Below are 24,108 nucleotides of genomic sequence, written 5' to 3' on the forward strand. Positions count from 1 at the left end.
TTAATTGAACTTAATGGGCTATTTTGATTTTTTATTTAAATTAAGACTATGCGAGGGAAAACTTTTGATCTTTTTTGTTTTGTTCATTGTGAAAGTTTGCGTTACGTAATTTGTAGACGATCCCTTACAGTATGATATCCATATAAGCAAAGGGCCCACCGAAAAATTTCCCGGTTTCATGCCGGGCAAGTCCGCACCTGCTAGTACTACTAAAACAACCCAGTTATGAACAAACAAACTAGGAAGCTTTTAGTTTATAAAAAAGTTCTTTTTTGTGAAGCATAGCTAGATAAATCATGGGGTCTGAACATGTTTAGCCGCTGACTACCCATTTTGAGAATAAAACGCGGACTTAAAGGTAAAAGGTTAAAAACTGACAGCTCTGCAAAACAGAAAAAACACGGTTTGAAAATTAGGATGTCTAGCATAAATCGATGAAAATAATAAATTTTCAAACATTTGGCAAAGAAATAGTTAATAAATACATGTTTATATTATAAAATAATGTTATGCAGACTATGTAAAACTTATTAAACCCAATTCGTCAGAAAATTAAATTTAAATGTAAATTATTTAAAACCTATTTTACCTCCTCCATGTGGCACGTGGAGGATAATTTTGAGAAAGTTCAACCATAATTAGATACTAATCCTAAGACTACATAAGATTATACGCCAATCTCAATTTTCGCCATTATGTCAATTGGAACGTTTTTGCTCTGAGCCTTCGAAATGTTGTCTGATTGCAATTTTTTAATTGTGTAAACCAAGTTCTATTGTTTTTAGGCAATTGGACGAATTTTTTATATGAGATTCTACGCAGTCTGTGTAACATTTTTGAGACTTGATAACTAAAATCTGTTCCTTTTTTTTCTTCAATTGTTCATAGATCTAGGTTTAGTATTCAGTAGTATACCAAATATATATCAAAATTGTGGTTACGGCTCTATATACGGTTAGTGAATTACTACAGTTATAATTTCACTAATTGCTGTTTTACTTCAATTATCATTTCACTAATTGGTGTTTTACTTCAATTATCATTTCATTAATTGGTCTTTTATTTCAATTACCTTACCACTGATTACTGATTTACCCGGAGATCTCCGGATTTTAAGGCAAAAATTAAGACTCCAGCGGATTTCAGAAAAAAACATGAAATCTCCTCTTTTTCGAAGGTTTTTATTTAATTTTTATAAAAATTCCATATTTTTTTTGTCATTCTACCCATTTATTGAAAATGCTCAAACAACAAGTGTTCTCTTCTCTTCATTACACAATATTAAAAAATGCGCGCGCATTCAAACTTGCGAAAACGAAAGTTTCGACCGTTTAATTACATTAAGGTTATAAAGTATTTTGTTTGTCACTACACAAAAAATTATTCCCTGGATTTAAATTTGACGTTTAGAAAGTAAAAAAATTGCGACACTATCAATAATGTCGTCCAAAAAAATGTTTTTTAGTTTAAGAAAGGGAAAAATGATTGTGAAGCCAAATTCAAAATTTGGCCAGCTGGATTATATATTTTTGTTTCTCACAAAGATAAACAAATTTCCTTATGTTAATCTTATTTATCTAATGCATCTTACAGTGATAAATTAGTCAAGATTACGCAATTTGCATAACCTTTGTATCGTATAGTATCGCTATTTGGGAGCCCTTTCTTCATGTTAATAAATCATTGTGCGTGACCAATTTTCTAACTTATGAGTTCAATAAGTATTTGTTATCAAACAAAGACTTATTGAAAAAGGTGGTTTCAACAAAAATGTATATTTAATTTGATACATCTTCCCCTGTTTATAATTCTTGCTCTGTTCCGACAAATGATTGGTCGATGACAGTTAAATTGATAACTGGTGCAAGTGATTAGTTAGATACAAGTAAATAATGGTTACAAGATGACAATAGAAACAAGTTATACAATGAAGATTTAATTCATGGCTTGCATTTATATAGTTTTTATCTTTCGTATATTATTTAAAATATTTTAATATACAATAAATTATTCTATATTAAATTATACCGTTTTAAAAGATTTATTTAATCAAGACTCAATAATTGTTAGACAGCAATAAAATTGAATGTAAACGTTTTGCGATTTTTTAGATTAATTTTAATCACAAATTCACCAATTTGCACTAAAAAAACGAATAACATTTTTTATTTTTTTACGTGCTTTTTTTTTAAAAAAAAGGGTTTTTATTTATATAATTTTCTTAAAAGGAGTCCTCTCTGGTACAACCTTGCTAAATAATGGGGACTCCCCATTCATTTAACACGCTAACAGTAAAATCTCCTCTTTTTCGATGATTATTATATGGGGGCATAGGTATGGGGGCATGATTTCGATGATTACCATATGGGGGCATAGGCCCCCCCAATAATTTTTTTAAAAATATTTTTTTTTAAGGTCATGCCTTATAAAATATATTTTTTTTAAGGCATGAGGGCACACATAACTTTTGCTAAAAATTGAGTGGGGGGGGGAGGAAGGGAAGAGGAAGAGAATAATTTAAAATTTCAACATTTTGGATATAACTTGTTTATTCCAACTAAAACACGGTTTTAAAATGTTTTAAACACAGTACTATTAACAGACTAAAACATAATCAACAAATTAACAGAGGGCGGCTGAGCAAATGCAAATATTCACTACCGCTAAATATACACTATTGCTTAATATACGCAATTCTAGAATACGCCCTTCGCAGTGTAGGTGCCCTACACTTTCCTGCAGTGTAGGTCCTACATGTAGTGCCCTACACTTGCATGCAGTGCAATCCCTACACTCTAGTGCCTGTACTGCAGGAGAGTCTTATCAAGCTCAAATTCCAATGTTATTATCTAAAATCACTGCAGACTCAAACTTTTAGAAAAAAGGCAAAGGTAGAGATATGAGCTCAGTAAAGAATACATATATTAACTACTTATAATAGGCAATGGCGCAATCAGTGTACACACAATTTTGCGCTGATGGGTTCCCCAACGAGAATAGACAAAGCTCTTCGTCTGGCTCAGAAAGAAGTGTTTGAATTAGAAAACGGTGCTAGACCGGGAGTTGCGAAAATTCTCTTTTTACTAACAGATGGCTCTCAGACCCAGGAGCGTGGTTCAGAAAACCCAGTAGCCATTGCAAATGAGTTGCGCTCTACTGGTGTTACCATTATCGTCATAGGTATTACTAATGCGGTGAATGTAAGTGAGTTGTCTGACATTGCTGGTGGAGAAGAAAACGCTTACGCCGCTGATTCGTTTGAAAAACTTAAGGACTTTAATTTTTTAGACGTCATCAAAACAAAGATGTGTGAAACAGGTTGGTCATAAAGTTATATGTTTAATCGAAATATATATATTCGATCAGTTTTATTTGTTTTTTTGTTGTTGTTATTTTGTTTTGTTTTTTTTGTAATGTTAAAACGATTGTTTTTGTTTTGTTTTTTTTCGTTTTTTCAAAACGCTTTTTTGATTTTTAAACTTTGTTTAAAAAAAGTTTTCTTTATAAATATATTCAATCAGTTTAATTTGTAGTGTGTTTTTGAACAGCATTTAATAGCTCCTGATACTGATTGGAATTGAGTGTTAAAATAACATGTTTATTTCTACTTTTAGCAAACGTTACTTCATTCATCACTTCTACGACAAGTGTCCCAAGTAAATTTATTTTAAACTATTCATGTTTTTTCAAACTCTACTGCTGAACATGTAACTAAGTCCATTAACTTTAGTTTTAATGAGAGGTTTTTTCTTTGTTTTTGTTTTTCATTGGATTAAGTAAGTTCTTTTGCATATAAATTCATTGTTGAAAAGAATTATAGTGAATATTCATCGTTTGCTTTACCCTTTAATTATTCAGCGTCAACCAGCTCGTCATCTTCAACGACTTCAAGTACAACTGCAGAACCCTTGTCCACGCAATCTTTAGAAACTGGTAGGTGCCTAAAAACTTGTTTATTATTTTATATTGCAATTTGTTTGTAGTAAAACAGTTTAAAATGATAATTATTTTTGCATGAAATAAAATCGTTTTAAGTTCAACATTATAACAACATCACCTTTTTGTTGTACCGGACCAGACTGAATGGCTTCTTAAGGAAGATCTTTCGACTGGTTTGTGTATTTTTGTTTCAACGTTGAAATTAAAATGTTGACAACTGAACCAAAGAAATGCTGTTGCAAACCATTTTTTCTACCTTCTAATTCTTTGAGTTTGGCACTATCTACATTGTCTGCATTGTCAAGTTTGAGTAATTTGCTGTTTAGGTTCACTACGCCCCGTTGTTTTAAAGAAAGTCTTTTGTAATGTATAAATAGAGAATTGTTATTTGTATGGTATTACTTTAAATGACATTGTTTTTCTCTTTGTTTTGTGCAACACTTTGCAGTCGTATCTAGAAAGTAGAAAAATTCTCATTACTCTGCCTGATTCTTCTACAACGACTTTTTTTATCATGTACATAGAAAGTATCTTAACGCTTTTTCCATGACAAAAAGATTCTGTTTTAGACTTTGTAAATGTTTTTTTTTTTTGTTTTTGTTTTTGAATCTTTCATAAAATGTTCGGCTTGTTTTCTTTGTATAATTTTTTGCTGTGTTTTTGTTGTTGTTTTTAATTAGTACAATTTGTATCAGCTAGACTCTCTATTGTGAACTGAATTTGAGAGTCAACACTATATGGCGATTTTTCTGTTGACTCTTAAGATATCGCTTCTTCTTTCTTTTCTTTCTTTTTTTTTTTAGCAGTTTAACGGATAGGCCTTGTTTGTTTTTTTGAGTTAGTGTAATTTATATCAGCTAGATTTTCTGTTTGTTTGTTGTTTTTTTTTGTTTTTGTTTTTTTTGAGAATCTGCACTATGTGATAACTTTTCTGTTGACTCAGTTTTGTTTGTAAGATATTGCTTATTTTAGCAGTTTTATGGATAGGCCTCGTTTATTGATCGCGCGTAAACTCGAATATTTTTTTTCTTTTTTTCTTTTTCTTTTGCTAGCATAATAGAATGACCTACAAAAAGATCATAAAGAAAGTTCAAATTAATAAATCAACGTTTGTGATGTTATACAATATTGTTGTGAACAGTTTCTCTAGTGTATATGAACTATTTTTCTTTTTTCTTTTTTACTCAGCTAAAGTTCAACCGACGTGTGAAGCTATAGTGGACATTGTTTTTCTATTGGACTCATCTGGTAGTTTGAGAAAATATTACCAAAATGAAAAAGATTTTTTAAAGTCTGTAATTTCTGCTTTCGGTGTAAGCGTCAATGGTACAAGAGCCGCAGTGGTTACATTTAGTTATCATGCTCAACTCAGTATAAAGCTAAACAAGTATAGCAACTTGAAGAGCTTTAACGAGGCTGTTGATAATATTGTGCTGATGGGTTCCCCAACGAGAATAGACAAAGCTCTTCGTCTGGCTCAGAAAGAAGTGTTTGAATTAGAAAACGGTGCTAGACCGGGAGTTGCGAAAATTCTCTTTTTACTAACAGATGGCTCTCAGACCCAGGAGCGTGGTTCAGAAAACCCAGTAGCCATTGCAAATGAGTTGCGCTCTACTGGTGTTACCATTATCGTCATAGGTATTACTAATGCGGTGAATGTAAGTGAGTTGTCTGACATTGCTGGTGGAGAAGAAAACGCTTACGCCGCTGATTCGTTTGAAAAACTTAAGGACTTTAATTTTTTAGACGTCATCAAAACAAAGATGTGTGAAACAGGTTGGTCATAAAGTTATATGTTTAATCGAAATATATATATTCGATCAGTTTTATTTGTTTTTTTGTTGTTGTTATTTTGTTTTGTTTTTTTTGTAATGTTAAAACGATTGTTTTTGTTTTGTTTTTTTTCGTTTTTTCAAAACGCTTTTTTGATTTTTAAACTTTGTTTAAAAAAAGTTTTCTTTATAAATATATTCAATCAGTTTAATTTGTAGTGTGTTTTTGAACAGCATTTAATAGCTCCTGATACTGATTGGAATTGAGTGTTAAAATAACATGTTTATTTCTACTTTTAGCAAACGTTACTTCATTCATCACTTCTACGACAAGTGTCCCAAGTAAATTTATTTTAAACTATTCATGTTTTTTCAAACTCTACTGCTGAACATGTAACTAAGTCCATTAACTTTAGTTTTAATGAGAGGTTTTTTCTTTGTTTTTGTTTTTCATTGGATTAAGTAAGTTCTTTTGCATATAAATTCATTGTTGAAAAGAATTATAGTGAATATTCATCGTTTGCTTTACCCTTTAATTATTCAGCGTCAACCAGCTCGTCATCTTCAACGACTTCAAGTACAACTGCAGAACCCTTGTCCACGCAATCTTTAGAAACTGGTAGGTGCCTAAAAACTTGTTTATTATTTTATATTGCAATTTGTTTGTAGTAAAACAGTTTAAAATGATAATTATTTTTGCATGAAATAAAATCGTTTTAAGTTCAACATTATAACAACATCACCTTTTTGTTGTACCGGACCAGACTGAATGGCTTCTTAAGGAAGATCTTTCGACTGGTTTGTGTATTTTTGTTTCAACGTTGAAATTAAAATGTTGACAACTGAACCAAAGAAATGCTGTTGCAAACCATTTTTTCTACCTTCTAATTCTTTGAGTTTGGCACTATCTACATTGTCTGCATTGTCAAGTTTGAGTAATTTGCTGTTTAGGTTCACTACGCCCCGTTGTTTTAAAGAAAGTCTTTTGTAATGTATAAATAGAGAATTGTTATTTGTATGGTATTACTTTAAATGACATTGTTTTTCTCTTTGTTTTGTGCAACACTTTGCAGTCGTATCTAGAAAGTAGAAAAATTCTCATTACTCTGCCTGATTCTTCTACAACGACTTTTTTTATCATGTACATAGAAAGTATCTTAACGCTTTTTCCATGACAAAAAGATTCTGTTTTAGACTTTGTAAATGTTTTTTTTTTTTGTTTTTGTTTTTGAATCTTTCATAAAATGTTCGGCTTGTTTTCTTTGTATAATTTTTTGCTGTGTTTTTGTTGTTGTTTTTAATTAGTACAATTTGTATCAGCTAGACTCTCTATTGTGAACTGAATTTGAGAGTCAACACTATATGGCGATTTTTCTGTTGACTCTTAAGATATCGCTTCTTCTTTCTTTTCTTTCTTTTTTTTTTTAGCAGTTTAACGGATAGGCCTTGTTTGTTTTTTTGAGTTAGTGTAATTTATATCAGCTAGATTTTCTGTTTGTTTGTTGTTTTTTTTTGTTTTTGTTTTTTTTGAGAATCTGCACTATGTGATAACTTTTCTGTTGACTCAGTTTTGTTTGTAAGATATTGCTTATTTTAGCAGTTTTATGGATAGGCCTCGTTTATTGATCGCGCGTAAACTCGAATATTTTTTTTCTTTTTTTCTTTTTCTTTTGCTAGCATAATAGAATGACCTACAAAAAGATCATAAAGAAAGTTCAAATTAATAAATCAACGTTTGTGATGTTATACAATATTGTTGTGAACAGTTTCTCTAGTGTATATGAACTATTTTTCTTTTTTCTTTTTTACTCAGCTAAAGTTCAACCGACGTGTGAAGCTATAGTGGACATTGTTTTTCTATTGGACTCATCTGGTAGTTTGAGAAAATATTACCAAAATGAAAAAGATTTTTTAAAGTCTGTAATTTCTGCTTTCGGTGTAAGCGTCAATGGTACAAGAGCCGCAGTGGTTACATTTAGTTATCATGCTCAACTCAGTATAAAGCTAAACAAGTATAGCAACTTGAAGAGCTTTAACGAGGCTGTTGATAATATTGTGCTGATGGGTTCCACAACGAGAATAGACAAAGCTCTTCGTCTGGCTCAGAAAGAAGTGTTTGAATTAGAAAACGGTGCTAGACCGGGAGTTGCGAAAATTCTCTTTTTACTAACAGATGGCTCTCAGACCCAGGAGCGTGGTTCAGAAAACCCAGTAGCCATTGCAAATGAGTTGCGCTCTACTGGTGTTACCATTATCGTCATAGGTATTACTAATGCGGTGAATGTAAGTGAGTTGTCTGACATTGCTGGTGGAGAAGAAAACGCTTACGCCGCTGATTCGTTTGAAAAACTTAAGGACTTTAATTTTTTAGACGTCATCAAAACAAAGATGTGTGAAACAGGTTGGTCATAAAGTTATATGTTTAATCGAAATATATATATTCGATCAGTTTTATTTGTTTTTTTGTTGTTGTTATTTTGTTTTGTTTTTTTTGTAATGTTAAAACGATTGTTTTTGTTTTGTTTTTTTTCGTTTTTTCAAAACGCTTTTTTGATTTTTAAACTTTGTTTAAAAAAAGTTTTCTTTATAAATATATTCAATCAGTTTAATTTGTAGTGTGTTTTTGAACAGCATTTAATAGCTCCTGATACTGATTGGAATTGAGTGTTAAAATAACATGTTTATTTCTACTTTTAGCAAACGTTACTTCATTCATCACTTCTACGACAAGTGTCCCAAGTAAATTTATTTTAAACTATTCATGTTTTTTCAAACTCTACTGCTGAACATGTAACTAAGTCCATTAACTTTAGTTTTAATGAGAGGTTTTTTCTTTGTTTTTGTTTTTCATTGGATTAAGTAAGTTCTTTTGCATATAAATTCATTGTTGAAAAGAATTATAGTGAATATTCATCGTTTGCTTTACCCTTTAATTATTCAGCGTCAACCAGCTCGTCATCTTCAACGACTTCAAGTACAACTGCAGAACCCTTGTCCACGCAATCTTTAGAAACTGGTAGGTGCCTAAAAACTTGTTTATTATTTTATATTGCAATTTGTTTGTAGTAAAACAGTTTAAAATGATAATTATTTTTGCATGAAATAAAATCGTTTTAAGTTCAACATTATAACAACATCACCTTTTTGTTGTACCGGACCAGACTGAATGGCTTCTTAAGGAAGATCTTTCGACTGGTTTGTGTATTTTTGTTTCAACGTTGAAATTAAAATGTTGACAACTGAACCAAAGAAATGCTGTTGCAAACCATTTTTTCTACCTTCTAATTCTTTGAGTTTGGCACTATCTACATTGTCTGCATTGTCAAGTTTGAGTAATTTGCTGTTTAGGTTCACTACGCCCCGTTGTTTTAAAGAAAGTCTTTTGTAATGTATAAATAGAGAATTGTTATTTGTATGGTATTACTTTAAATGACATTGTTTTTCTCTTTGTTTTGTGCAACACTTTGCAGTCGTATCTAGAAAGTAGAAAAATTCTCATTACTCTGCCTGATTCTTCTACAACGACTTTTTTTATCATGTACATAGAAAGTATCTTAACGCTTTTTCCATGACAAAAAGATTCTGTTTTAGACTTTGTAAATGTTTTTTTTTTTTGTTTTTGTTTTTGAATCTTTCATAAAATGTTCGGCTTGTTTTCTTTGTATAATTTTTTGCTGTGTTTTTGTTGTTGTTTTTAATTAGTACAATTTGTATCAGCTAGACTCTCTATTGTGAACTGAATTTGAGAGTCAACACTATATGGCGATTTTTCTGTTGACTCTTAAGATATCGCTTCTTCTTTCTTTTCTTTCTTTTTTTTTTTAGCAGTTTAACGGATAGGCCTTGTTTGTTTTTTTGAGTTAGTGTAATTTATATCAGCTAGATTTTCTGTTTGTTTGTTGTTTTTTTTTGTTTTTGTTTTTTTTGAGAATCTGCACTATGTGATAACTTTTCTGTTGACTCAGTTTTGTTTGTAAGATATTGCTTATTTTAGCAGTTTTATGGATAGGCCTCGTTTATTGATCGCGCGTAAACTCGAATATTTTTTTTCTTTTTTTCTTTTTCTTTTGCTAGCATAATAGAATGACCTACAAAAAGATCATAAAGAAAGTTCAAATTAATAAATCAACGTTTGTGATGTTATACAATATTGTTGTGAACAGTTTCTCTAGTGTATATGAACTATTTTTCTTTTTTCTTTTTTACTCAGCTAAAGTTCAACCGACGTGTGAAGCTATAGTGGACATTGTTTTTCTATTGGACTCATCTGGTAGTTTGAGAAAATATTACCAAAATGAAAAAGATTTTTTAAAGTCTGTAATTTCTGCTTTCGGTGTAAGCGTCAATGGTACAAGAGCCGCAGTGGTTACATTTAGTTATCATGCTCAACTCAGTATAAAGCTAAACAAGTATAGCAACTTGAAGAGCTTTAACGAGGCTGTTGATAATATTGTGCTGATGGGTTCCACAACGAGAATAGACAAAGCTCTTCGTCTGGCTCAGAAAGAAGTGTTTGAATTAGAAAACGGTGCTAGACCGGGAGTTGCGAAAATTCTCTTTTTACTAACAGATGGCTCTCAGACCCAGGAGCGTGGTTCAGAAAACCCAGTAGCCATTGCAAATGAGTTGCGCTCTACTGGTGTTACCATTATCGTCATAGGTATTACTAATGCGGTGAATGTAAGTGAGTTGTCTGACATTGCTGGTGGAGAAGAAAACGCTTACGCCGCTGATTCGTTTGAAAAACTTAAGGACTTTAATTTTTTAGACGTCATCAAAACAAAGATGTGTGAAACAGGTTGGTCATAAAGTTATATGTTTAATCGAAATATATATATTCGATCAGTTTTATTTGTTTTTTTGTTGTTGTTATTTTGTTTTGTTTTTTTTGTAATGTTAAAACGATTGTTTTTGTTTTGTTTTTTTTCGTTTTTTCAAAACGCTTTTTTGATTTTTAAACTTTGTTTAAAAAAAGTTTTCTTTATAAATATATTCAATCAGTTTAATTTGTAGTGTGTTTTTGAACAGCATTTAATAGCTCCTGATACTGATTGGAATTGAGTGTTAAAATAACATGTTTATTTCTACTTTTAGCAAACGTTACTTCATTCATCACTTCTACGACAAGTGTCCCAAGTAAATTTATTTTAAACTATTCATGTTTTTTCAAACTCTACTGCTGAACATGTAACTAAGTCCATTAACTTTAGTTTTAATGAGAGGTTTTTTCTTTGTTTTTGTTTTTCATTGGATTAAGTAAGTTCTTTTGCATATAAATTCATTGTTGAAAAGAATTATAGTGAATATTCATCGTTTGCTTTACCCTTTAATTATTCAGCGTCAACCAGCTCGTCATCTTCAACGACTTCAAGTACAACTGCAGAACCCTTGTCCACGCAATCTTTAGAAACTGGTAGGTGCCTAAAAACTTGTTTATTATTTTATATTGCAATTTGTTTGTAGTAAAACAGTTTAAAATGATAATTATTTTTGCATGAAATAAAATCGTTTTAAGTTCAACATTATAACAACATCACCTTTTTGTTGTACCGGACCAGACTGAATGGCTTCTTAAGGAAGATCTTTCGACTGGTTTGTGTATTTTTGTTTCAACGTTGAAATTAAAATGTTGACAACTGAACCAAAGAAATGCTGTTGCAAACCATTTTTTCTACCTTCTAATTCTTTGAGTTTGGCACTATCTACATTGTCTGCATTGTCAAGTTTGAGTAATTTGCTGTTTAGGTTCACTACGCCCCGTTGTTTTAAAGAAAGTCTTTTGTAATGTATAAATAGAGAATTGTTATTTGTATGGTATTACTTTAAATGACATTGTTTTTCTCTTTGTTTTGTGCAACACTTTGCAGTCGTATCTAGAAAGTAGAAAAATTCTCATTACTCTGCCTGATTCTTCTACAACGACTTTTTTTATCATGTACATAGAAAGTATCTTAACGCTTTTTCCATGACAAAAAGATTCTGTTTTAGACTTTGTAAATGTTTTTTTTTTTTGTTTTTGTTTTTGAATCTTTCATAAAATGTTCGGCTTGTTTTCTTTGTATAATTTTTTGCTGTGTTTTTGTTGTTGTTTTTAATTAGTACAATTTGTATCAGCTAGACTCTCTATTGTGAACTGAATTTGAGAGTCAACACTATATGGCGATTTTTCTGTTGACTCTTAAGATATCGCTTCTTCTTTCTTTTCTTTCTTTTTTTTTTTAGCAGTTTAACGGATAGGCCTTGTTTGTTTTTTTGAGTTAGTGTAATTTATATCAGCTAGATTTTCTGTTTGTTTGTTGTTTTTTTTTGTTTTTGTTTTTTTTGAGAATCTGCACTATGTGATAACTTTTCTGTTGACTCAGTTTTGTTTGTAAGATATTGCTTATTTTAGCAGTTTTATGGATAGGCCTCGTTTATTGATCGCGCGTAAACTCGAATATTTTTTTTCTTTTTTTCTTTTTCTTTTGCTAGCATAATAGAATGACCTACAAAAAGATCATAAAGAAAGTTCAAATTAATAAATCAACGTTTGTGATGTTATACAATATTGTTGTGAACAGTTTCTCTAGTGTATATGAACTATTTTTCTTTTTTCTTTTTTACTCAGCTAAAGTTCAACCGACGTGTGAAGCTATAGTGGACATTGTTTTTCTATTGGACTCATCTGGTAGTTTGAGAAAATATTACCAAAATGAAAAAGATTTTTTAAAGTCTGTAATTTCTGCTTTCGGTGTAAGCGTCAATGGTACAAGAGCCGCAGTGGTTACATTTAGTTATCATGCTCAACTCAGTATAAAGCTAAACAAGTATAGCAACTTGAAGAGCTTTAACGAGGCTGTTGATAATATTGTGCTGATGGGTTCCACAACGAGAATAGACAAAGCTCTTCGTCTGGCTCAGAAAGAAGTGTTTGAATTAGAAAACGGTGCTAGACCGGGAGTTGCGAAAATTCTCTTTTTACTAACAGATGGCTCTCAGACCCAGGAGCGTGGTTCAGAAAACCCAGTAGCCATTGCAAATGAGTTGCGCTCTACTGGTGTTACCATTATCGTCATAGGTATTACTAATGCGGTGAATGTAAGTGAGTTGTCTGACATTGCTGGTGGAGAAGAAAACGCTTACGCCGCTGATTCGTTTGAAAAACTTAAGGACTTTAATTTTTTAGACGTCATCAAAACAAAGATGTGTGAAACAGGTTGGTCATAAAGTTATATGTTTAATCGAAATATATATATTCGATCAGTTTTATTTGTTTTTTTGTTGTTGTTATTTTGTTTTGTTTTTTTTGTAATGTTAAAACGATTGTTTTTGTTTTGTTTTTTTTCGTTTTTTCAAAACGCTTTTTTGATTTTTAAACTTTGTTTAAAAAAAGTTTTCTTTATAAATATATTCAATCAGTTTAATTTGTAGTGTGTTTTTGAACAGCATTTAATAGCTCCTGATACTGATTGGAATTGAGTGTTAAAATAACATGTTTATTTCTACTTTTAGCAAACGTTACTTCATTCATCACTTCTACGACAAGTGTCCCAAGTAAATTTATTTTAAACTATTCATGTTTTTTCAAACTCTACTGCTGAACATGTAACTAAGTCCATTAACTTTAGTTTTAATGAGAGGTTTTTTCTTTGTTTTTGTTTTTCATTGGATTAAGTAAGTTCTTTTGCATATAAATTCATTGTTGAAAAGAATTATAGTGAATATTCATCGTTTGCTTTACCCTTTAATTATTCAGCGTCAACCAGCTCGTCATCTTCAACGACTTCAAGTACAACTGCAGAACCCTTGTCCACGCAATCTTTAGAAACTGGTAGGTGCCTAAAAACTTGTTTATTATTTTATATTGCAATTTGTTTGTAGTAAAACAGTTTAAAATGATAATTATTTTTGCATGAAATAAAATCGTTTTAAGTTCAACATTATAACAACATCACCTTTTTGTTGTACCGGACCAGACTGAATGGCTTCTTAAGGAAGATCTTTCGACTGGTTTGTGTATTTTTGTTTCAACGTTGAAATTAAAATGTTGACAACTGAACCAAAGAAATGCTGTTGCAAACCATTTTTTCTACCTTCTAATTCTTTGAGTTTGGCACTATCTACATTGTCTGCATTGTCAAGTTTGAGTAATTTGCTGTTTAGGTTCACTACGCCCCGTTGTTTTAAAGAAAGTCTTTTGTAATGTATAAATAGAGAATTGTTATTTGTATGGTATTACTTTAAATGACATTGTTTTTCTCTTTGTTTTGTGCAACACTTTGCAGTCGTATCTAGAAAGTAGAAAAATTCTCATTACTCTGCCTGATTCTTCTACAACGACTTTTTTTATCATGTACATAGAAAGTATCTTAACGCTTTTTCCATGACAAAAAGATTCTGTTTTAGACTTTGTAAATGTTTTTTTTTTTTGTTTTTGTTTTTGAATCTTTCATAAAATGTTCGGCTTGTTTTCTTTGTATAATTTTTTGCTGTGTTTTTGTTGTTGTTTTTAATTAGTACAATTTGTATCAGCTAGACTCTCTATTGTGAACTGAATTTGAGAGTCAACACTATATGGCGATTTTTCTGTTGACTCTTAAGATATCGCTTCTTCTTTCTTTTCTTTCTTTTTTTTTTTAGCAGTTTAACGGATAGGCCTTGTTTGTTTTTTTGAGTTAGTGTAATTTATATCAGCTAGATTTTCTGTTTGTTTGTTGTTTTTTTTTGTTTTTGTTTTTTTTGAGAATCTGCACTATGTGATAACTTTTCTGTTGACTCAGTTTTGTTTGTAAGATATTGCTTATTTTAGCAGTTTTATGGATAGGCCTCGTTTATTGATCGCGCGTAAACTCGAATATTTTTTTTCTTTTTTTCTTTTTCTTTTGCTAGCATAATAGAATGACCTACAAAAAGATCATAAAGAAAGTTCAAATTAATAAATCAACGTTTGTGATGTTATACAATATTGTTGTGAACAGTTTCTCTAGTGTATATGAACTATTTTTCTTTTTTCTTTTTTACTCAGCTAAAGTTCAACCGACGTGTGAAGCTATAGTGGACATTGTTTTTCTATTGGACTCATCTGGTAGTTTGAGAAAATATTACCAAAATGAAAAAGATTTTTTAAAGTCTGTAATTTCTGCTTTCGGTGTAAGCGTCAATGGTACAAGAGCCGCAGTGGTTACATTTAGTTATCATGCTCAACTCAGTATAAAGCTAAACAAGTATAGCAACTTGAAGAGCTTTAACGAGGCTGTTGATAATATTGTGCTGATGGGTTCCACAACGAGAATAGACAAAGCTCTTCGTCTGGCTCAGAAAGAAGTGTTTGAATTAGAAAACGGTGCTAGACCGGGAGTTGCGAAAATTCTCTTTTTACTAACAGATGGCTCTCAGACCCAGGAGCGTGGTTCAGAAAACCCAGTAGCCATTGCAAATGAGTTGCGCTCTACTGGTGTTACCATTATCGTCATAGGTATTACTAATGCGGTGAATGTAAGTGAGTTGTCTGACATTGCTGGTGGAGAAGAAAACGCTTACGCCGCTGATTCGTTTGAAAAACTTAAGGACTTTAATTTTTTAGACGTCATCAAAACAAAGATGTGTGAAACAGGTTGGTCATAAAGTTATATGTTTAATCGAAATATATATATTCGATCAGTTTTATTTGTTTTTTTGTTGTTGTTATTTTGTTTTGTTTTTTTTGTAATGTTAAAACGATTGTTTTTGTTTTGTTTTTTTTCGTTTTTTCAAAACGCTTTTTTGATTTTTAAACTTTGTTTAAAAAAAGTTTTCTTTATAAATATATTCAATCAGTTTAATTTGTAGTGTGTTTTTGAACAGCATTTAATAGCTCCTGATACTGATTGGAATTGAGTGTTAAAATAACATGTTTATTTCTACTTTTAGCAAACGTTACTTCATTCATCACTTCTACGACAAGTGTCCCAAGTAAATTTATTTTAAACTATTCATGTTTTTTCAAACTCTACTGCTGAACATGTAACTAAGTCCATTAACTTTAGTTTTAATGAGAGGTTTTTTCTTTGTTTTTGTTTTTCATTGGATTAAGTAAGTTCTTTTGCATATAAATTCATTGTTGAAAAGAATTATAGTGAATATTCATCGTTTGCTTTACCCTTTAATTATTCAGCGTCAACCAGCTCGTCATCTTCAACGACTTCAAGTACAACTGCAGAACCCTTGTCCACGCAATCTTTAGAAACTGGTAGGTGCCTAAAAACTTGTTTATTATTTTATATTGCAATTTGTTTGTAGTAAAACAGTTTAAAATGATAATTATTTTTGCATGAAATAAAATCGTTTTAAGTTCAACATTATAACAACATCACCTTTTTGTTGTACCGGACCAGACTGAATGGCTTCTTAAGGAAGATCTTTCGACTGGTTTGTGTATTTTTGTTTCAACGTTGAAATTAAAATGTTGACAACTGAACCAAAGAAATGCTGTTGCAAACCATTTTTTCTACCTTCTAATTCTTTGAGTTTGGCACTATCTACATTGTCTGCATTGTCAAGTTTGAGTAATTTGCTGTTTAGGTTCACTACGCCCCGTTGTTTTAAAGAAAGTCTTTTGTAATGTATAAATAGAGAATTGTTATTTGTATGGTACTACTTTAAATGACATTGTTTTTCTCTTTGTTTTGTGCAACACTTTGCAGTCGTATCTAGAAAGTAGAAAAATTCTCATTACTCTGCCTGATTCTTCTACAACGACTTTTTTTATCATGTACATAGAAAGTATCTTAACGCTTTTTCCATGACAAAAAGATTCTGTTTTAGACTTTGTAAATGTTTTTTTTTTTTGTTTTTGTTTTTGAATCTTTCATAAAATGTTCGGCTTGTTTTCTTTGTATAATTTTTTGCTGTGTTTTTGTTGTTGTTTTTAATTAGTACAATTTGTATCAGCTAGACTCTCTATTGTGAACTGAATTTGAGAGTCAACACTATATGGCGATTTTTCTGTTGACTCTTAAGATATCGCTTCTTCTTTCTTTTCTTTCTTTTTTTTTTTAGCAGTTTAACGGATAGGCCTTGTTTGTTTTTTTGAGTTAGTGTAATTTATATCAGCTAGATTTTCTGTTTGTTTGTTGTTTTTTTTTGTTTTTGTTTTTTTTGAGAATCTGCACTATGTGATAACTTTTCTGTTGACTCAGTTTTGTTTGTAAGATATTGCTTATTTTAGCAGTTTTATGGATAGGCCTCGTTTATTGATCGCGCGTAAACTCGAATATTTTTTTTCTTTTTTTCTTTTTCTTTTGCTAGCATAATAGAATGACCTACAAAAAGATCATAAAGAAAGTTCAAATTAATAAATCAACGTTTGTGATGTTATACAATATTGTTGTGAACAGTTTCTCTAGTGTATATGAACTATTTTTCTTTTTTCTTTTTTACTCAGCTAAAGTTCAACCGACGTGTGAAGCTATAGTGGACATTGTTTTTCTATTGGACTCATCTGGTAGTTTGAGAAAATATTACCAAAATGAAAAAGATTTTTTAAAGTCTGTAATTTCTGCTTTCGGTGTAAGCGTCAATGGTACAAGAGCCGCAGTGGTTACATTTAGTTATCATGCTCAACTCAGTATAAAGCTAAACAAGTATAGCAACTTGAAGAGCTTTAACGAGGCTGTTGATAATATTGTGCTGATGGGTTCCACAACGAGAATAGACAAAGCTCTTCGTCTGGCTCAGAAAGAAGTGTTTGAATTAGAAAACGGTGCTAGACCGGGAGTTGCGAAAATTCTCTTTTTACTAACAGATGGCTCTCAGACCCAGGAGCGTGGTTCAGAAAACCCAGTAGCCATTGCAAATGAGTTGCGCTCTACTGGTGTTACCATTATCGTCATAGGTATTACTAATGCGGTGAATGTAAGTGAGTTGTCTGACATTGCTGGTGGAGAAGAAAACGCTTACGCCGCTGATTCGTTTGAAAAACTTAAGGACTTTAATTTTTTAGACGTCATCAAAACAAAGATGTGTGAAACAGGTTGGTCATAAAGTTATATGTTTAATCGAAATATATATATTCGATCAGTTTTATTTGTTTTTTTGTTGTTGTTATTTTGTTTTGTTTTTTTTGTAATGTTAAAACGATTGTTTTTGTTTTGTTTTTTTTCGTTTTTTCAAAACGCTTTTTTGATTTTTAAACTTTGTTTAAAAAAAGTTTTCTTTATAAATATATTCAATCAGTTTAATTTGTAGTGTGTTTTTGAACAGCATTTAATAGCTCCTGATACTGATTGGAATTGAGTGTTAAAATAACATGTTTATTTCTACTTTTAGCAAACGTTACTTCATTCATCACTTCTACGACAAGTGTCCCAAGTAAATTTATTTTAAACTATTCATGTTTTTTCAAACTCTACTGCTGAACATGTAACTAAGTCCATTAACTTTAGTTTTAATGAGAGGTTTTTTCTTTGTTTTTGTTTTTCATTGGATTAAGTAAGTTCTTTTGCATATAAATTCATTGTTGAAAAGAATTATAGTGAATATTCATCGTTTGCTTTACCCTTTAATTATTCAGCGTCAACCAGCTCGTCATCTTCAACGACTTCAAGTACAACTGCAGAACCCTTGTCCACGCAATCTTTAGAAACTGGTAGGTGCCTAAAAACTTGTTTATTATTTTATATTGCAATTTGTTTGTAGTAAAACAGTTTAAAATGATAATTATTTTTGCATGAAATAAAATCGTTTTAAGTTCAACATTATAACAACATCACCTTTTTGTTGTACCGGACCAGACTGAATGGCTTCTTAAGGAAGATCTTTCGACTGGTTTGTGTATTTTTGTTTCAACGTTGAAATTAAAATGTTGACAACTGAACCAAAGAAATGCTGTTGCAAACCATTTTTTCTACCTTCTAATTCTTTGAGTTTGGCACTATCTACATTGTCTGCATTGTCAAGTTTGAGTAATTTGCTGTTTAGGTTCACTACGCCCCGTTGTTTTAAAGAAAGTCTTTTGTAATGTATAAATAGAGAATTGTTATTTGTATGGTACTACTTTAAATGACATTGTTTTTCTCTTTGTTTTGTGCAACACTTTGCAGTCGTATCTAGAAAGTAGAAAAATTCTCATTACTCTGCCTGATTCTTCTACAACGACTTTTTTTATCATGTACATAGAAAGTATCTTAACGCTTTTTCCATGACAAAAAGATTCTGTTTTAGACTTTGTAAATGTTTTTTTTTTTTGTTTTTGTTTTTGAATCTTTCATAAAATGTTCGGCTTGTTTTCTTTGTATAATTTTTTGCTGTGTTTTTGTTGTTGTTTTTAATTAGTACAATTTGTATCAGCTAGACTCTCTATTGTGAACTGAATTTGAGAGTCAACACTATATGGCGATTTTTCTGTTGACTCTTAAGATATCGCTTCTTCTTTCTTTTCTTTCTTTTTTTTTTTAGCAGTTTAACGGATAGGCCTTGTTTGTTTTTTTGAGTTAGTGTAATTTATATCAGCTAGATTTTCTGTTTGTTTGTTGTTTTTTTTTGTTTTTGTTTTTTTTGAGAATCTGCACTATGTGATAACTTTTCTGTTGACTCAGTTTTGTTTGTAAGATATTGCTTATTTTAGCAGTTTTATGGATAGGCCTCGTTTATTGATCGCGCGTAAACTCGAATATTTTTTTTCTTTTTTTCTTTTTCTTTTGCTAGCATAATAGAATGACCTACAAAAAGATCATAAAGAAAGTTCAAATTAATAAATCAACGTTTGTGATGTTATACAATATTGTTGTGAACAGTTTCTCTAGTGTATATGAACTATTTTTCTTTTTTCTTTTTTACTCAGCTAAAGTTCAACCGACGTGTGAAGCTATAGTGGACATTGTTTTTCTATTGGACTCATCTGGTAGTTTGAGAAAATATTACCAAAATGAAAAAGATTTTTTAAAGTCTGTAATTTCTGCTTTCGGTGTAAGCGTCAATGGTACAAGAGCCGCAGTGGTTACATTTAGTTATCATGCTCAACTCAGTATAAAGCTAAACAAGTATAGCAACTTGAAGAGCTTTAACGAGGCTGTTGATAATATTGTGCTGATGGGTTCCACAACGAGAATAGACAAAGCTCTTCGTCTGGCTCAGAAAGAAGTGTTTGAATTAGAAAACGGTGCTAGACCGGGAGTTGCGAAAATTCTCTTTTTACTAACAGATGGCTCTCAGACCCAGGAGCGTGGTTCAGAAAACCCAGTAGCCATTGCAAATGAGTTGCGCTCTACTGGTGTTACCATTATCGTCATAGGTATTACTAATGCGGTGAATGTAAGTGAGTTGTCTGACATTGCTGGTGGAGAAGAAAACGCTTACGCCGCTGATTCGTTTGAAAAACTTAAGGACTTTAATTTTTTAGACGTCATCAAAACAAAGATGTGTGAAACAGGTTGGTCATAAAGTTATATGTTTAATCGAAATATATATATTCGATCAGTTTTATTTGTTTTTTTGTTGTTGTTATTTTGTTTTGTTTTTTTTGTAATGTTAAAACGATTGTTTTTGTTTTGTTTTTTTTTCGTTTTTTCAAAACGCTTTTTTGATTTTTAAACTTTGTTTAAAAAAAGTTTTCTTTATAAATATATTCAATCAGTTTAATTTGTAGTGTGTTTTTGAACAGCATTTAATCCTTCCTGATACTGATTGGAATTGAGTGTTAAAATAACATGTTTATTTCTACTTTTAGCAAACGTTACTTCATTCATCACTTCTACGACAAGTGTCCCAAGTAAATTTATTTTAAACTATTCATGTTTTTTCAAACTCTACTGCTGAACATGTAACTAAGTCCATTAACTTTAGTTTTAATGAGAGGTTTTTTCTTTGTTTTTGTTTTTCATTGGATTAAGTAAGTTCTTTTGCATATAAATTCATTGTTGAAAAGAATTATAGTGAATATTCATCGTTTGCTTTACCCTTTAATTATTCAGCGTCAACCAGCTCGTCATCTTCAACGACTTCAAGTACAACTGCAGAACCCTTGTCCACGCAATCTTTAGAAACTGGTAGGTGCCTAAAAACTTGTTTATTATTTTATATTGCAATTTGTTTGTAGTAAAACAGTTTAAAATGATAATTATTTTTGCATGAAATAAAATCGTTTTAAGTTCAACATTATAACAACATCACCTTTTTGTTGTACCGGACCAGACTGAATGGCTTCTTAAGGAAGATCTTTCGACTGGTTTGTGTATTTTTGTTTCAACGTTGAAATTAAAATGTTGACAACTGAACCAAAGAAATGCTGTTGCAAACCATTTTTTCTACCTTCTAATTCTTTGAGTTTGGCACTATCTACATTGTCTGCATTGTCAAGTTTGAGTAATTTGCTGTTTAGGTTCACTACGCCCCGTTGTTTTAAAGAAAGTCTTTTGTAATGTATAAATAGAGAATTGTTATTTGTATGGTACTACTTTAAATGACATTGTTTTTCTCTTTGTTTTGTGCAACACTTTGCAGTCGTATCTAGAAAGTAGAAAAATTCTCATTACTCTGCCTGATTCTTCTACAACGACTTTTTTTATCATGTACATAGAAAGTATCTTAACGCTTTTTCCATGACAAAAAGATTCTGTTTTAGACTTTGTAAATGTTTTTTTTTTTGTTTTTGTTTTTGAATCTTTCATAAAATGTTCGGCTTGTTTTCTTTGTATAATTTTTTGCTGTGTTTTTGTTGTTGTTTTTAATTAGTACAATTTGTATCAGCTAGACTCTCTATTGTGAACTGAATTTGAGAGTCAACACTATATGGCGATTTTTCTGTTGACTCTTAAGATATCGCTTCTTCTTTCTTTTCTTTCTTTTTTTTTTTTAGCAGTTTAACGGATAGGCCTTGTTTGTTTTTTTGAGTTAGTGTAATTTATATCAGCTAGATTTTCTGTTTGTTTGTTGTTTTTTTTTGTTTTTGTTTTTTTTGAGAATCTGCACTATGTGATAACTTTTCTGTTGACTCAGTTTTGTTTGTAAGATATTGCTTATTTTAGCAGTTTTATGGATAGGCCTCGTTTATTGATCGCGCGTAAACTCGAATATTTTTTTTCTTTTTTTTCTTTTTTCTTTTGCTAGCATAATAGAATGACCTACAAAAAGATCATAAAGAAAGTTCAAATTAATAAATCAACGTTTGTGATGTTATACAATATTGTTGTGAACAGTTTCTCTAGTGTATATGAACTATTTTTCTTTTTTCTTTTTTACTCAGCTAAAGTTCAACCGACGTGTGAAGCTATAGTGGACATTGTTTTTCTATTGGACTCATCTGGTAGTTTGAGAAAATATTACCAAAATGAAAAAGATTTTTTAAAGTCTGTAATTTCTGCTTTCGGTGTAAGCGTCAATGGTACAAGAGCCGCAGTGGTTACATTTAGTTATCATGCTCAACTCAGTATAAAGCTAAACAAGTATAGCAACTTGAAGAGCTTTAACGAGGCTGTTGATAATATTGTGCTGATGGGTTCCACAACGAGAATAGACAAAGCTCTTCGTCTGGCTCAGAAAGAAGTGTTTGAATTAGAAAACGGTGCTAGACCGGGAGTTGCGAAAATTCTCTTTTTACTAACAGATGGCTCTCAGACCCAGGAGCGTGGTTCAGAAAACCCAGTAGCCATTGCAAATGAGTTGCGCTCTACTGGTGTTACCATTATCGTCATAGGTATTACTAATGCGGTGAATGTAAGTGAGTTGTCTGACATTGCTGGTGGAGAAGAAAACGCTTACGCCGCTGATTCGTTTGAAAAACTTAAGGACTTTAATTTTTTAGACGTCATCAAAACAAAGATGTGTGAAACAGGTTGGTCATAAAGTTGTTTGCTTTATTAAATTATATTTAATAAGTTTTATGTTTATCATAAAGCAATTTTTATTTTTTAGGTTTTTTAATACTTTTTTGTTTATTAAACATTGTTAAAAAACGGTTTTTTTAATTAATTTAGTGTGTGATTAAATAGTCTATAATAGCTGCTGATACTGATCTAAAGTTATTTTTAAAATATTATTGTTTTTCAATTTTTAGTAAACTTGACTTTATAACACCCACCTATATAACGCGAAGAAATGTCTCAAGTAATTTTTTTTTGTCTATATTTGTTTTTATTTTTGTTTTTAAACTAGTTAATTATGAAATTCTTTTGCTGAAACAGAAGCAGTATAAATTATTGAAAACGTTTCTTATTTAATTTTTTAATTTATTTTTTTAATTTTTTATCTTTTTTTATTAGCACCTGTTTAAGAAAGTTATGACTAAACTTTAATATTAATTACTGATAAATACCAAATAAAAGTAATCGTGTCCAAATCCATGTATTTAAAGGCTTATTTCTTTGAATGAAATCGCTTTTAAATATGTATTAATAATAATATTTTTCAATTTACTATAATTCATATTATTATTATTATTCTATATTTATTATCAACTTTATAACTGATTTGTTTACTATATCTCATATTTAATTAACATTAATGCAAATTTTAATCTAAATAATGAAGTTTATGTTTATAGCTGAGATTCATTTAAAAAAAAAAGTTTGAATAATAGTGTTAAATTTATTAAAGACTCGCACGTCTGCCCCACGTATTATTAAACTACAATTTTTTAAATAAGAAAAGTCAAATTTTATTTAGTTATTATTGTTGTGCATTTTAAAATAGTTAATATTAGTAAAATGATATTTTTATTATTATAGGAAAACAAATTCTTACTGACCCCAGCTAAATTGAAGATAGACCTTTAGGGACACTTTGTGGAGGGCATGATTGGCATGATTGGTTATTAAAGTGGGAAGTTGTTTTTATATGCTGCCGAAATCTTTATGTAAATAACATCAGATTTATGTTAGAATTTTTTAGATTGAAATATCTACATTTCATTGTAAAGAATCTCAGATATTATAGAGAAAATTACTTAAAATAAATATTTTAAATTGTAACACATTTTATATTTATATTTTTTAGTTTTTATATTTATTTTTTGTAGATTTATTTCCTCAACCTTGAAATACAAAATAAATTTTTTAATGCGATTGTTAAATATGATTTGTGAATTATAATAAATTCCAGATTTGTTAAATTACGTACCTGGTTAAGAGAAGGCGAAACGTTTTGGAGCATTAAAAAAAACTATTAAAAAAGTTTTTCATTTGCATTTCATTTCTTATAACTTTAGATAAAACCCTTTCTGCCTTTCACCATTTTCTACTGTTGATTTTGACCGACCTTAAAGTAAATTCGTTTAGGTTTAACTCGTTATTGCACGTTTTTAAAAGGATGTCAGTTAATAAAATGAACTTATTTGTTTTCAATTTTTTGCAACTAGCATTCATTTTCAATTATTTGCAACTAACATTTGTTTTCTAAATTTCCTTTTAGCTCCGCTATACTCAACTGTGAATGTAAAATCTAACAA

At 30.5% G+C, this 24,108-nt stretch overlaps 1 protein-coding gene across 1 annotated transcript; it reads left to right on the plus strand.

Moving 5' to 3' along the window:
- Positions 1 to 1,298: 1,298 nt before the first annotated feature.
- On the plus strand, positions 1,299 to 23,720 carry LOC136080514 (collagen alpha-3(VI) chain-like). The gene is made up of 27 exons (XM_065797286.1): positions 1,299 to 3,318; positions 3,615 to 3,656; positions 3,859 to 3,933; positions 5,128 to 5,715; positions 6,012 to 6,053; positions 6,256 to 6,330; positions 7,525 to 8,112; positions 8,409 to 8,450; positions 8,653 to 8,727; positions 9,922 to 10,509; positions 10,806 to 10,847; positions 11,050 to 11,124; positions 12,319 to 12,906; positions 13,203 to 13,244; positions 13,447 to 13,521; positions 14,716 to 15,303; positions 15,600 to 15,641; positions 15,844 to 15,918; positions 17,113 to 17,700; positions 17,997 to 18,038; positions 18,241 to 18,315; positions 19,510 to 20,097; positions 20,395 to 20,436; positions 20,639 to 20,713; positions 21,910 to 22,497; positions 22,720 to 22,769; positions 23,390 to 23,720. The coding sequence occupies exons 1-26, from the start codon at positions 2,979 to 2,981 to the stop codon at positions 22,734 to 22,736; spliced, it is 5,997 nt and encodes a 1,998-aa protein (XP_065653358.1). The 5' UTR covers positions 1,299 to 2,978; the 3' UTR covers positions 22,737 to 22,769; positions 23,390 to 23,720.
- The last annotated feature ends 388 nt before the right edge of the window (positions 23,721 to 24,108 follow it).

Source organism: Hydra vulgaris, chromosome 05 (genome assembly GCF_038396675.1).
Source record: "Hydra vulgaris chromosome 05, alternate assembly HydraT2T_AEP".
Classification (NCBI taxonomy): Eukaryota; Metazoa; Cnidaria; class Hydrozoa; order Anthoathecata; family Hydridae; genus Hydra; species Hydra vulgaris.

Coding starts and splice junctions, on each gene's coding strand:
- LOC136080514 (XM_065797286.1), top strand. CDS start 2,979: ATGGGTTCCCCAACGAGAATAGACAAAGCTCTTCGTCTGGCTCAGAAA. Junction 11,125..12,318: donor CACGCAATCTTTAGAAACTG/GTAGGTGCCTAA, acceptor TTTTTTACTCAG/CTAAAGTTCAACCGACGTGT. Junction 13,522..14,715: donor CACGCAATCTTTAGAAACTG/GTAGGTGCCTAA, acceptor TTTTTTACTCAG/CTAAAGTTCAACCGACGTGT.